The 13,637-nt window shown below is 53.9% G+C and overlaps 1 protein-coding gene across 2 annotated transcripts in view; it reads left to right on the top strand.

Moving 5' to 3' along the window:
• Gli2 (GLI family zinc finger 2) overlaps positions 1-11,926 on the top strand; it is a 244,871-nt gene extending 232,945 nt beyond the window's left edge. For both annotated transcript variants that reach the window (XM_052736727.1, XM_052736728.1), the window contains 4 exons: positions 192-356; positions 3,245-3,526; positions 5,405-5,741; positions 7,946-11,926. In XM_052736727.1, the coding sequence (XP_052592687.1) occupies positions 192-356; positions 3,245-3,526; positions 5,405-5,741; positions 7,946-10,344 (3,183 nt within the window). In that variant the 3' untranslated portion in view covers positions 10,345-11,926. The remainder of the gene's footprint in view (positions 1-191; positions 357-3,244; positions 3,527-5,404; positions 5,742-7,945) is intronic.
• The last annotated feature ends 1,711 nt before the right edge of the window (positions 11,927-13,637 follow it).

Here is a 13,637-nt window from a genome sequence, read left to right as displayed (position 1 = left end):
CACTTCCGGCCCACTCAGTATTTTCCAGAGGAGAGAGTAACCATCATTACTACCATCATGCATTCTTTGGGGTGCGGAGTGGGAATGGGCGCCGCAGGAGAGGGCAGGGAAGCGGGTGGAGGAGAGCCCCGGGGTGCAGCGGCCTCAGCTGCATATGGAGTGTCCTTTCTGACCTGTCCGCCTCCTTCCAGTTCGAGGGCTGCTCCAAGGCCTACTCTCGCCTGGAGAACCTGAAGACACACCTGCGGTCCCACACGGGGGAGAAGCCATACGTGTGTGAACACGAGGGCTGCAACAAGGCCTTCTCCAACGCCTCGGACCGTGCCAAACACCAGAACCGCACTCACTCCAATGAGGTACTCATGACGGGGACGTGCCTGACGTGTGGAAATGCTTTGCCCTTGACTAGTGGACAGCATGCTCGAGTTTTGTTTCTGTTGCTGTGGTAAAATACCCTGACAAAAAGCAACGTAGGGAGAGAGGGACTTCAGTTCAACTTACAATTCCGGGTTACAGTCTGCTGTGGGGAAGTCAAGTCAGGATCTTCAGCCGTCATACAACATCCACAGTCCAGAGCAAAATGAATGTATGCATGCTTACTTACTTGACTGTGCGGACTCAAACCTCCTGCCTAGGGCATAGTCTGCCCCCAGTGGGCTGGGTCTTCCATATCAATCAGCTTAAAGAAGACAGTACCTCACAGGCATGCCCATAGGCCAATCCAAAACAGACAGTGAACAGTACCTCACAGGCATGCCCATAGGCCAATCCAAAACAGACAGTGACCCACTGAGACTCTCTTCCCACATGGCTCTGAATAGATAAAGCTAACCAGCACAAACCATATGCCAGGTGGCCCTCCCCCACCAGCCATTCTGCTTACACAAGTCCTGCATATCGACAGGTCTCCCCTACACCATGGCCCCTCCCCCCAAATAGCAGACACTCCATAAAGTTCTGTGGCACACTGACACTCTGCACCTCAGTTAATAAACACAGATGCCACCATGGGACCCGCAGAAACTGAAATCAAAACAGAATGGCCTGAAAACTGGATAGTGGTGCATGTTTATAATCCCAGTGCTGGGAAGGAGATCTCTGGGGTTTGCTGGCCAGCCAATCTAGTGTGGCGTGATCCAGGACAATGAGAGACCCTTCTCAAAAAATCAAGGTTTATGGTGCCTGAGGAAAACCCACACACAGAGATTCCTGGTTTCCAAGTCCTGAGATACACTCTTCTCTGGCCACTGAAGGGCTTCTGCTGCCTGGGCTGCAGATGAGGAACCTGACACTCAGAGAGGGGATACAAGCTCTCTGAAGCTGTGAAACTGTCCTGGGCCATTGCTTTACCCACAGTAATTGTCTGCCCACAGAACAGCTGCCCTGATGCCATCAGCCCTTTGCACATGCTTCAGCTCCTGCTCTAGAGGGCCTGCCTCAGCTGCACCAGGCCATCAACTGCCTGCCCAGAGCAAGGAGAGCCCCTGGGCAGGCCCGAGAGAGCCAAGGAAGGGACTTGACAGGAACCCCTTGTTCCAGCTAACCTATACAATCTCTGTGGTTCAGGCAGCCCAGAGAGTGAGCTTGTGTGTGTGCATGCGTGTGTGTGCATGCGTGTGTGTGCATGTGTGTAAATAATTTGATATTAATAAATGTTTTGCCTCTGTGTATATGCATCATGTGTGTGCCCAGCCAGAAAAGTGGGTCAGATCCCCTGGAACTGAGGTTACAGATCATTGCAAGCCACCATGTAGGTACTAGGAATTGAGCCCAGGTAGTCTGCCAGAGCAACAAGTACTCTAAACCACTGAGCCATCTCCCCATCCCTGGGGAAAAGAGTATTACTAACAGCTTAAATGCAGCATGGGCAGAAAAGAGACCTTTCTTCAGTGCACATTAGAAATGAGAGGCATTCGCCAAGGCCTCTGGACCCCTTGGGATCTCTCCAGATTGTAGCTGGCCTTGGGGAGGAATATGGATGTGTATGTATACACCTATGTATATGGATGGTGTGGAGATGTGTATTTATATGCACATGTATAGGTATGGGAGTAAAGTGGGTTACATATTTATATCTGTATGGATTGGAAGATTAGCATATGTAGTGTATGTGTATGCAAATATATATGCATATATGTGTAAGGGTGGTACATATATATCTGTATGTAGATGTAAGATGTTCATGTGTATAAGTTCCTTATGCACATGTAGCTATAGGAGCATGTATACATGTATGGAGGTAGTTACGTGTGTGTTGTGCATTTGTATGTGTGTGGTGGGTGCATATATGGAGTGTATGTGGAGCCAAGTGTGGATTTGTAAGTGTATCCATGTTTGTGTAGATATGAGTGAGTGTAGGCAGAGTTTTTCGTCGGGACTGTAATCAGCTCTGTTCCTCCAGCCACTTCCTAAATAACTATTCAGAGACTTATTGTCAATTATAAATGCTTGGTTGCTAGCTTAGGCTTGTTTCTAGCTAACTCTTACATTTTAAATTAACCCACATTTCTTACCTTCTCTCAACATGGTACATTCATCTTGCTTCTCTCTGCATCTGTTCAAGACTCCTCTGACTCCACCCTTCTTCTTCCCAGCATTCTCTCTGCCCTGAAAAATCTCCTGCCTAGACATCAGCCAATCAGTGTTTTATTAACAAGAGCCATATTTATTTACAGTGTACAAAGATCGTTCCACAGCAAGTAAGGGTGGTTTATATATGTATATGTATGCTATATATGTGTGTGAAGATACGTACAGGGTTAGGTTTATGTCTGTGATGGTTTGTGTCTGTGGATTTGAGTGGGACCAAGCCTAGGACAGAGACAAGATGTTCAGATGCTCAAGTGTGCTCTCTATGGCCAGGTGATTGGAAGTTTCCTTGGTCCTATCTGCTTTTGACAGAGACATGAAGGGCTAATGAGCTTGAAGTCACAGTCCCGATTCCTGGAGGAGCATGTGGGTCTTTCTCACACTCTTTCTGATCCATGTCACTAGCTTCTTGAGCCAAGAGTTCTTTTGAGAGTGTGCCTTCTTTGCATGTGTGGGTAGTACGCTAGGTAGTTCAGGAGGCCAGGCTCCTGTGGACTTGACCTGGTGTGCTCATCCCACAGGATGTGAGCATGTTGAAGCGCTTACCCCCTGTGCCAGCCGGGGCTGCCAGGGAACATGGGATGGCTTTACCACAGGTAAATTTAGAGTTTTCCTTGGGTCCCCATCCATAACCCAGACCTGGCCCTCTTCCTAGAAACCCTACATCTGCAAGATCCCAGGCTGCACCAAGAGGTACACAGACCCCAGCTCTCTCCGCAAGCATGTGAAGACGGTCCATGGGCCAGATGCCCATGTCACCAAGAAGCAACGCAATGATGTGCACCTCCGTGCTCCGCTGCTCAAGGAGAATGGGGACAATGAGGCCAGCGCTGAGCCAGGTGGCCGGGGATCTGAGGACGGTGTGGAGGCCAGCAGCACCAGCCACACTGTGGAGGACTGCCTACACATCAAAGCCATCAAGACAGAGAGCTCCGGGGTAAGACAGAGCTGGGTGCCCAGCTGGCAGGGGGCCACTCTCCAGCTCTGCACAAGGCCCAGAAGCCCAGCCCCCTCTGGTACCCCCTTCTGGGAATGAAACGATGCCCCATCTTGCTCCAGCTCCACTTTCCTCCTTTATCACCTTGTACCCCTCATGAAACCTGTCTCCTTTCAGTCGCCTTCTCTGACCCAGCTCCTGCTGGGCAACTGAGGCTGGGGCGGGGGATGCCCTTCCTCCATGCTGCTCTGTGCAGGATGTGTTTGCCTCTTCATCCAGTGCCTGGGTACCACTGCGGGTTCCCGCCCCTCTGCCCCTGTCTGTGTCGTCCCCCTTAGCCTCTGCTCCTTCCGTTCTAACCACCTGTTCCTTGTCTCCGCCTCTTTTTCCCAACTGTACCTCCCCTAAGGATAGACGCTGCTGAGGTGAGCGGAGGAATTGGGGGGAAGGGCGGGAGTGCCCAGGGGGAGAGGGTGGACTGGGCTCCTGTTTCAGTGCCCTTGGCTGGGCAGAGATTGAACTGGCCTTTGGGGTGGCACGTGACAGATGGCACCATGGGAATAGGTAGAGATGGGCAGCAAGAATGAGTCTGGCAGGTGTGAGGAGCAAGGAATCCATAGCAAGGGAGGGCAGGGGTGAGGCCTGGGGAGCAAGGGAGGGCAGAAATGAGGCCTGGAGATCAAGGGAGGGCAAGGGTGAGGTCTGGGGAGCAAGGGACGGCAGGGATGTGGTGTGGAGGGAGATCAGGGGAGAGCAGGGGTGAGTCTAGGCTAGATGGAGCAAAGAATTGTGGAGGGCACCACGGTCAAGACCTACAGAGTCCTGCTTGTTGGGAGCATCTCCCCTAACCTGGGCATGCAGTATTGTTGCATCTTCCCAAGGAAGAGGCAGGGACAGGGAAAGCATTTGACCCAGAAATGAGCTGCTGGGTTGAGGGTTTGCTTCCGGAACCAATCTCAGGCCACGCTGGACGCTGTAGAGTGCGGTGGCGTCGATTTACTTGCCTGCCCCAGCCCAGCCCAGAGGGAGAGCCAAGTATTCTGGTTTCGTTTCTGTCGCTGTGGCGAATACTCTGGCAAAAAGCCAGGGAGGGCAAATGTGAGGAAAGGACTGAGCTGCAATTCCAGATCCCTACCCATCACTTTCGGGAAATCAAGGCAGGATCTCAAGCAGCTGAGCACATCACATCCACGGTCAACAGCAAAGGGAATATTACGCATCGCTGTCCGCTGCTTCCCGCAGCTGACTGTCTTCCCTCAGACAGTTCAGGACCCACTCAATTAACAATTAAGACAGTCCCCCACAGACATGCACCCAGACCAACCTGATCTAGATAATTCCTCATTAAGAATCTCTTCCCAGGTGACTCTAGACGGTGTCAAGTTGATACATAAAACTAACCGGCATAGTCAGTTTGGCGTGGCCGTGCAGGCAATGGCTACACCCCTTCGCTCCCTGCTCCTCCCATTCCTTCCGTTCTTTAGCACCTACCCCTGGCCTGTCGAGAGCACCCTGTGCAGTAGAAGGCGGCTGGCCAGCACGTCCCCAGACTTCCGCTATCCGTCCCTTCATTGTGGGCACATCAGCAGTCCTGCGTTGAATACCTTCTTTCTTGGTGAACTTGGTCACCTTCTTCCTACAGTAGGACAAGTCCTTGCACGTGTCGAAGGCGGTTTGGGTCGTCACAGTTGGGAAAGAAGGCCAAGGGTAGACTTAACCATCTCATGCAGGTAGACAAGGGATGGGTCGCAAGTGCCTCTTCAGAGTAGTTCCCTGCTTCCTCGTGTCCCCGCCCAAGCAAGCCCAGCATGGTATGAATGTGGGAGGGTCACAGGACCCGGTGACTTCTCACACCCACCTTCCGCCTTGTCCTTACAGCTGTGTCAATCCAGCCCCGGGGCCCAGTCATCCTGCAGCAGCGAGCCCTCTCCCCTGGGCAGTGCCCCCAACAATGACAGTGGCGTGGAGATGCCGGGGACAGGGCCCGGGAGTCTGGGAGACCTGACAGCACTGGATGACCCATCTCCAGGAGCTGACACCTCAGCCTTGGCTGCCCCCTCCACTGGCGGCCTGCAGCTGCGCAAACACACGACCACCGTGCATCGCTTTGAGCAGTTGAAGAGAGAAAAACTCAAGTCACTCAAGGATTCCTGCTCGTGGGCCGGCCCAGCTCCGCACACCCGCAACACCAAGCTGCCTCCCCTCCCAGCAAATGGTGAGTGAGTGAATCTTCCGGGCTTAATAGCACAGGTGGGAGAGAGCCTGGGGCTGTTTTCTCCAGGCACCTTGCAGTCTGACTGGCTGCCCACAATGGGACAGATCTGATGGTTTCAGGTTCTCAGTGTCTTGTTTAAAAAAAAAAAAAACTGAAGCCACAAAAATAGCAAAAAAGACACACATTTTATTCAGAACTGAAGCATGAGTACAGGCCACTATACACAGCTCAAGAGTTCCTGGATATTATTGCTCAGGACTTCCTCTAGGAAGTCTAGGAAGAGGAGGAGCTGGTTGCTAGGGGAGGGTATGGATGGTCTTTGGGGGTTTGATTAGCAGTCTTAGGTTATGTAAGTCTTAGTTCATTGGGCACATCCTGATTTTAACCATATGCACACCCAATTATATGTAGGTATAACATGGTAAGTGGGGGAGGGCGGTTCCCCTAATAGTTCACTCAAAGGATATAGTTTACCTTACTGAGCATGGCACCCCAAACAAGTTCAGGCTGGATCAGCCTGGTTCCTTGGTTGTAGGTTGTATTTCAGAATATGTTTGGCCACTAAAGGCTCCTAAGGGTCGGTAGGGAGCTAGAGGTCAAAGTGCCCAGGTTCTTTTGTTTGGAGAGGGATGTGCGTGTAGCCCAGTGCAGGTGCAAGCTCCTAGTGTGTAAGCGCTCTGCTGGTAAAGGAGTGTGTGCAGTGTCAACCACGTGAAGCCCGATGCCTAAGCTCTCTCTGCACTTGGCTGCTGCAGCCCGACCTTGTGTGGCATGCAAAGGAAACAGGCTCAGGGAGGTGAAGGGGCCCCACCCAAACCCCAGGCTGCAGGAAAACTTAGCTCAGGCCCGTGAGCTCCGACGTGCATGCTGTTCTCCATGTAGCATGCCACTATAACCCTCTGAACACAGGCAGACACTGCTACAGACCCCCTCCCGCCCCCCATCCAGCTGCTCAGCATTTAGAATGTCACGCCAAAGGCTCAAGGAAGGAGAGCGGTATGACTGTCATCCCAAAGGAGCCAGGGTCAAATCACATACAGAGCAAGCCACAAAGCACCAAAGACAGAGAGCTGGGGTACTGATGCACCAAGGAGGCACCTTCCGCAGGGGAAGAGCAGGGGGGCTTCATGGAGGAGGTGGCCTGTGCTCCGCAGGCTCTTTATCTCCAAGAGTGCCACTGGGCACATAGACCCCTACGATGGTGCACATTGGCACACCACCAGCCCCACTGTTGGAAGGACTGCTGGCAGAAGGCCATGACCTCTGCATGTCTGGGATCTCTGGGGTTGCAGACAGCTGCCTCCACACAGGTCACCACTCCCATCTCATCACTGATCACAGAGGACGTGATCACGTGTCTGCCCGTCTCAGCCCTGAAGGGCTGTGAGAAGCCTCGACTGGCCTCCGCCCACCCTAAGATCAGCCTCGACAACATAGGGAGACCCTGCCTCCGAATATAAATGAATAAAACCATCAAGGGCTGGAGATGCAGCTCGGTTGGGAGAGTGCTTGCCTACTGTGCACACGACCCTGAGTTCAGTCCTCAGCACCAAATCCACGCCGCCGTGTGGTGGCACACACCTAGAATTCCAGCGCCCGGTGGGCAGAGGCAGCAGGATCAGAAGCTCAAGGTCATCTTTGGTTACAGGCCAACCTGGGATACCTAAGACCTTTGTCAGGCGGGACGGGGCGGGGGGACCCAAAACCTCCATGTCGGGACACAGGAACTATGGGCCTGGGCCCCCCTGAACCCTGTTGTCAGTAATCCTACGTGCAGGTGCATTTTATATACAGCTAGAGAAACTGGGAAGGTTTCTCTGTGTAGCCCTGCTGTCCTATATAACTCACTCTGTAGACCAGGCTGGCATCGAACTCGGAGATCTGCCTGCCTCTGCCTCCCAAGTGCAGGGATTCAGCACCAGCTTGCCAAATCTCACCCGGCTTCCTCTCTCCCTTCTTACATCCAGAAGTCTTCTGCTATTGCCTGCCGTGTGCCTGGCCTTGTGCTAGGGCTCCAGGCTCAGTCTGGTCAAGGGGGATGTGTAGATGTATCCAACCTTAGGGATGGGTAGAGGAATGGGGAACTAGGGATAGGGTGCAGGTGGTCTTTTGGTTTGGGGAAACAGCCGCAGGGCCCTGCCACCATCAGGGAGTAAGGGTCCCACGGAGCACAGCCCTCCTGTGACCCCTCTGTTCTTCCCTAGGTTCTGTTCTGGAAAGCTTCAGCGGCACTGGGGGCGGTGGGCCAGCGGGGCTGCTGCCCAGCCAGCGGCTGCCAGAGCTGACCGAGGTCACGATGCTGAGCCAGCTGCAGGAAAGAAGAGACAGCTCCACCAGCACCGTGAGCTCGGCCTACACCGTGAGCCGCCGCTCCTCTGGCATCTCCCCGTACTTCTCCAGCCGGCGCTCCAGTGAGGCATCACCTCTGGGGGCCGGCCGCCCGCACAATGCCAGCTCAGCAGACTCCTATGACCCCATCTCCACAGATGCCTCCCGGCGCTCCAGTGAGGCCAGCCAGTGCAGCGGTGGCGGCCCAGGGCTGCTCAACCTCACGCCTGCGCAGCAGTACAGCCTGCGTGCCAAGTACGCGGCGGCCACGGGCGGACCGCCACCCACCCCACTGCCGGGCCTCGAGCGCGTAAGCCTTCGCACCCGCCTGGCGCTACTGGATGCTCCCGAACGTGCACTGCCCGGCGCCTGCCCACATCCACTGGGGCCACGACGTGGCAGCGATGGTCCTGCCTACAGCCACGGCCACGGCCACGGCCATGGCTATGTAGGTGCGGCTCCAGCCTTCCCGCACGAGGGGCCAGGCGGCAACATGCGCAGGGCCAGCGATCCGGTGCGGCGACCTGACCCCCTCATTCTGCCTCGAGTACAGCGTTTCCACAGTACCCACAACATGAATCCGGGTTCACTGCCACCCTGCACTGATCGGCGAGGCCCGCATCTACAGAGCCACCCTAGTGTGGATAACAGCCTGACCCGCAGCACCTACTCCCCGAGACCCCCTAGCATCAGTGAGAACGTGATGATGGAGGCCATGGCTGCTGGAGTAGATGGCACAGGGCTCGAATCTGACCTGGGGCTGGTGGAAGATGAGCTGGTGCTGCCAGATGATGTGGTACAGTACATCAAGGCCCATACCAGTGGTACCTTGGATGACAGCACCCGGCAGGGGTATCCTACAGAAAGCACTGGTTTCCCTGAGAACTCTAAACTGCCCAGTCCTGGGCTGCAAGGCCACCGTAGGCTCGCAGCTGCCGACTCCAATGTGGGCCCTTCTGCTCCTGGACTGGGGGGCTGCCAGGTGAACTACAGCCCCTCCTCCAACCTCAACAAGAGCAACATGCCTGTGCAGTGGAATGAGGTGAGTTCTGGCACCATGGATGCCCTGCCCAGTCAGGTGAAGCCACCTCCTTTTCCCCACAGCAACCTGGCTGTGGTTCAGCAGAAGCCAGCCTTTGGCCAGTACTCAGGATATAGTCCACAAGCCCTGCAGGCCAGCTCCGGAGGTCTAGACAGCACCCAGCCACACCCACAGCTTCGTGGAGCCCCTTCTGCACTCAGAGGGAGCTACACGCATCAGCCTCGACAGCCGGCCACAGGTGGCCAGTGCCTGAGTGTGACTGCCGCCGTGAGCCCTCAGGCCAACTACAGCCAAGCCCACCCCCAGCTGAGCCCAAACATTGTCAGTGGACCCCTGAACCAGTTCTCTCCCTCCTGCGGCAATATGGCAGCCAAGCCCAGCCACCTGGGACTCCCACCACAAATGGAAGTCGTCCCCAATGCCACCATGATGAGTGGCCATCAACGGGAGCTTGGGATTGCCAATTCATCCCTGGCTGGGGTGTCACAAGCTCAGGCAGTCCTGAGCTATCCCCAGCAGGAAGGCTACCAACAGGGTCCCAACCTTCTACCATCCCATCAGCCTAGTTTCATGGAGTCCCAGCAGAGCACCGGCTTTGGCCTCATGCAGCCTCGGCCTCCCCTTGAGCCCAGCACGGCTAGCCGTCACCGTGGAGTACGTGCCGGGCAACAGCAGTTGTATGCCAGGACCACTGGCCAAACCATGGTCACATCGGCCAACCAAGAGACAGCAGAAGCTATGCCCAAGGGAACAGCTGGGACCATGGTCTCCCTGGCTTCTCAGCCTTCTCAGGACACAGGGCGGTCACAGGACCAGAACACGCTCTACTACTACGGCCAGATCCACATGTATGAACAGAATGAAGGCTGCCCAGCCATGCAGCCCCAGCCACCACAACCACAACCATGCTCAGACAGTGTCCAGCCTCAGCCTCTGCCTTCACCAGGGGTCAACCAGGTGTCCAGCACTGTGGATTCCCAGCTCCTGGAGGCCCCCCAGATTGACTTTGATGCCATCATGGATGACGGCGATCACTCAAGTTTGTTCTCCGGTGCACTGAGCCCCACCCTCCTCCACAATCTCTCCCAGAATTCCTCACGCCTCACCACACCCCGGAACTCCCTGACACTGCCCTCCATCCCCGCGGGCATCAGCAACATGGCTGTGGGGGACATGAGCTCCATGCTCACCAGCCTGGCTGAAGAGAACAAGTTTTTAAATATGATGACCTAAAGGCCCTGGCTCCTGGGGCAGAGCAGACCTGAGCAACCTTAGCTTCTTGGAACGTCAGAGTCTAAGCGCTTCTCTTGGTTGGAAAAAGTGTTAATCAGGCCTGAGAGGGCTTGGGCCACGGCTGGTGCAGACTCGCAAATGTTTTAAGAAAAGATTTAGGGGCACCCTCTTCGCTGTCTGGCCTGTTTTTCGGAACACTCAAAAAGTCTTGTTCAGAAAGAAACTCGTTTACACAATGCTTGCCAGCCTTTGGTGTTTATGGGATTACTCAGTCCTGGCTTCTTGGCCTCTGTCATTCTTCTAATGAGAGAGTACACTGGCCAAGGTTTTCTAAGTACATGCCCAAAGAGGGAAGGGGAACCACGTCTGGGTTTGAATCTGAGAGCATGCTGGATACTCTGCTCTGAGAAGGGTTTGGCTTTCTGCCACCTGCACCGGGTTGCTGCCTCCCCAGGATTCTTCCGTGAAGCTCGCCAAGGTTGCTTGCCAGAGGAGAAAGGTGCATCCCCCCCGGGATACTATGGACTCTCCTCAATTACTGCTAGCATCTCCATTCCCTTAGGCACAATAGGACCTGCAGATTTCCGGAGTGGAAAAGAACTAATAAAACATGTATCACGAGGAAATAAACTATGCTACCTGGGGCAAGCCCAGAAACTACCCAGGGGCCTCTCCTGATCTGTTTACAGTGTTCTGAAGTATACAGTGGAGCCCCTCCTGGGAAGAACGCTTATATCTAAATTCCTCGGGTTGTTGTGGGCTAGGGATGGACCAAGGTGAAAGAGGCCTTCCCTGGAAAAAGCAAGTCGCATGTTTACCCAGTCCTGTTACTCCTGTGCACTACCACCCTCCCGTGGAAAATTCTAGGGCTCCTCCACACCGTGCTGGGTGGCCAGCTGTCTTCACCTAACCACCGCGTGCAGGCTCAGTACTTTCTGATCCCCTGACCTCTGCCCTCCTCTCCGGGTTATTCGGCATGGACCGATGACATGCATGGTGTTTGTGGGAGGGTGGGAGGGTGAGGGACTGATTCTTGGACTTCGAGGAACTATGAGATGAATTTTCTTGTTCAGTATGGCCTGGCCCCAAATAAGAAAGGGCACGTGGAAACTGACCCCAAAACGAATCAGTCCAGAGCACGCTGCAGGGTGCACCCACACCTCTTCCCCACCACACACATGCGCACACCCCATCTGAAGCTTCTCCCTCTGAATTTCATAGAAACTTTGCCAAACCAAACCTCGCCACTCCGAGCTTCCTTCTGGCCATGACTCTGGCTTCAGTGAGGAACTTCTTAGAGCCTGGACCTTCTGGGTCCGAGGACAGCAAACTTCTCTGTTTACAATCCAGAGACAAGACCAGCCCCCAATGGCAGCTCTGGGCCACGCCCGTGGGTCTGTGGCTCCAGTGGTGTGGCCCACTGCCCGACGTAGACCCCAACTTCTCAGTCTCCGTCTGTATCTCTGCTGTGTATAGCCATCACCGTCCCTGAATACACTGTGGGTGAATCGTCCAGCCAAATTTATATTGCCAAACATTTTTAGCTTTTTCTACATGCTATAAATTGAGATGACATGCTCAACTTGTAAATAAGTCTTTTTTGTACATTAAAAATAATTTTTTCATAATTTATCTTGTCGATCTGCTTTTCCCTTGACAGTAGTTAATGAGAATCTAGGCAGTAAATTTGGTGCATTTGAACAAAAATTAGGCTGTATTTTTTCACAACAGCGTCAAAACTGACTAGCCCACCTTAACCCAGACAAGCTTAATTCAGGATCATTTACTGGCTGTTGGCTTCTTCTCACTCTGGGGTGGGGGCAGGCAGGGTTTGACAGGTGGCTGGGACTCGGGTACTAGTGAGCTTTCTCAGAACATCTGAGCCAGTTGGCTGAGGTCCCAGTACGCTGGGTCTCGTGTCCCAGGCACAGTCTGGTTCCTGGGTAGCACACATTTGAGTTGGGGGCGTTTTGGTGCCTTCCTTATGCTGGGATTGAATACTAGACAGAAGCAACTTAAGGGGAGAAGGGCCCAGAGTTCAAGGGTACAGTCAGTCTGTCCTGATGGGGACGTAGGGCAGCAGGGGCATGAAGTGTCTGGTCACCTTCATCCACAGTCAGGTAGCAGAGGAAGATGGGTGCTGAAGATCAGCTCGCTTTCTTTCAGTCCAGGACCCAGCCTGGTGCTGCCCACAGTTAAGGGACCTCAGTTTTCCCAGCCTCGACATCCTTCACTGGCGTGCCCAGAGGCTTGTTTCCTGGTGATTCCAGATCCTGTCAGGTGACGTTGAGATTATCCACCCCACGGAGTGAAGGGTGGGAGGAGAGACAGACTCCCCCAAAGATGGCAAAGGAGATAGTCAGGGCCGACAGGTGAAGCCCAGGACGCATAGCCACCAGCCTCGGGTGAAGGGCCAGTAAAGATGAGCCGTGACTAGGGCTCTGAGCCTAGAGAAGCAGGTAGACAGGGAGAACCTTGGGTCAGTAAACCGATAATCAGCCCTGGGCAACGACTGGGCACTGTTAACTTCAGAAGGCTGGGAATATAGCTTGGTTGGTTCAGATCCCCAGAACCCACATAAAAGCAGACACAGCAGTAGCATGGGTACATGGGGAGATAGGATCCCAAACCAGGAGAGTCCCTGGAAATTCACGGTCCTGCTAGCCGGGCATACAAAGTGTGAAAGCAGTTCAGAGACCCTGTCTCGAGGCAGAGGGTGAGGCCTGGCACCCAGGGCTGTCCTCTGACCTCTACATCCACACTATGGCAATGTGCATGCCTATCCATGGGGGTGGGGGTAGGGTGGGGGGGGATGCAAGTGCACACACAGATTAAAAATGAGGATTTTACAACAAGAAACTCAAGTGGTTAAGAGCATGTGTTACTCGTGGAGAAGACCCTGGTTCAGTTCCCAGCACCCATGTCAGAGGTCTCACAACCACGACAACTCTATCTCTGGGGGGAATCTGACTTCCTCCTGTGACCTCTGGGTACTCTCGTGTGTGAGTGTGTGTGTGTGTGTGTGTGTGTGTGTGTGTGTGTGTGTGTGTGCATGTGGCTCTCTCTCAAACATCACATAGGTTTCCCATATACTGACTCACCCTATTTCAAAAGCCTTACCACATTTCCTTTCGCACCCTCTTTCTCTCTCTCTCTCTCTCTCTCTCTATCTATCTATCTATCTATCTATCTATATATATATATATGTATGTATGATGACTGGTGTTCCCATACCATCCTGATAATAGGCTGTCCCCTGAAGGTCTCTAGGCACCCAATTTTACTAAACCATC

The sequence above is a fragment of the Peromyscus californicus genome, unplaced genomic scaffold (genome assembly GCF_007827085.1).
Source record: "Peromyscus californicus insignis strain IS unplaced genomic scaffold, ASM782708v3 Scaffold_14__1_contigs__length_90479793_seg_2, whole genome shotgun sequence".
Taxonomy (NCBI): domain Eukaryota; kingdom Metazoa; phylum Chordata; class Mammalia; order Rodentia; family Cricetidae; genus Peromyscus; species Peromyscus californicus.
The sequence above is the reverse complement of the archived record's forward strand: the minus strand, read 5'-3'. Positions and strand labels throughout refer to the sequence as shown.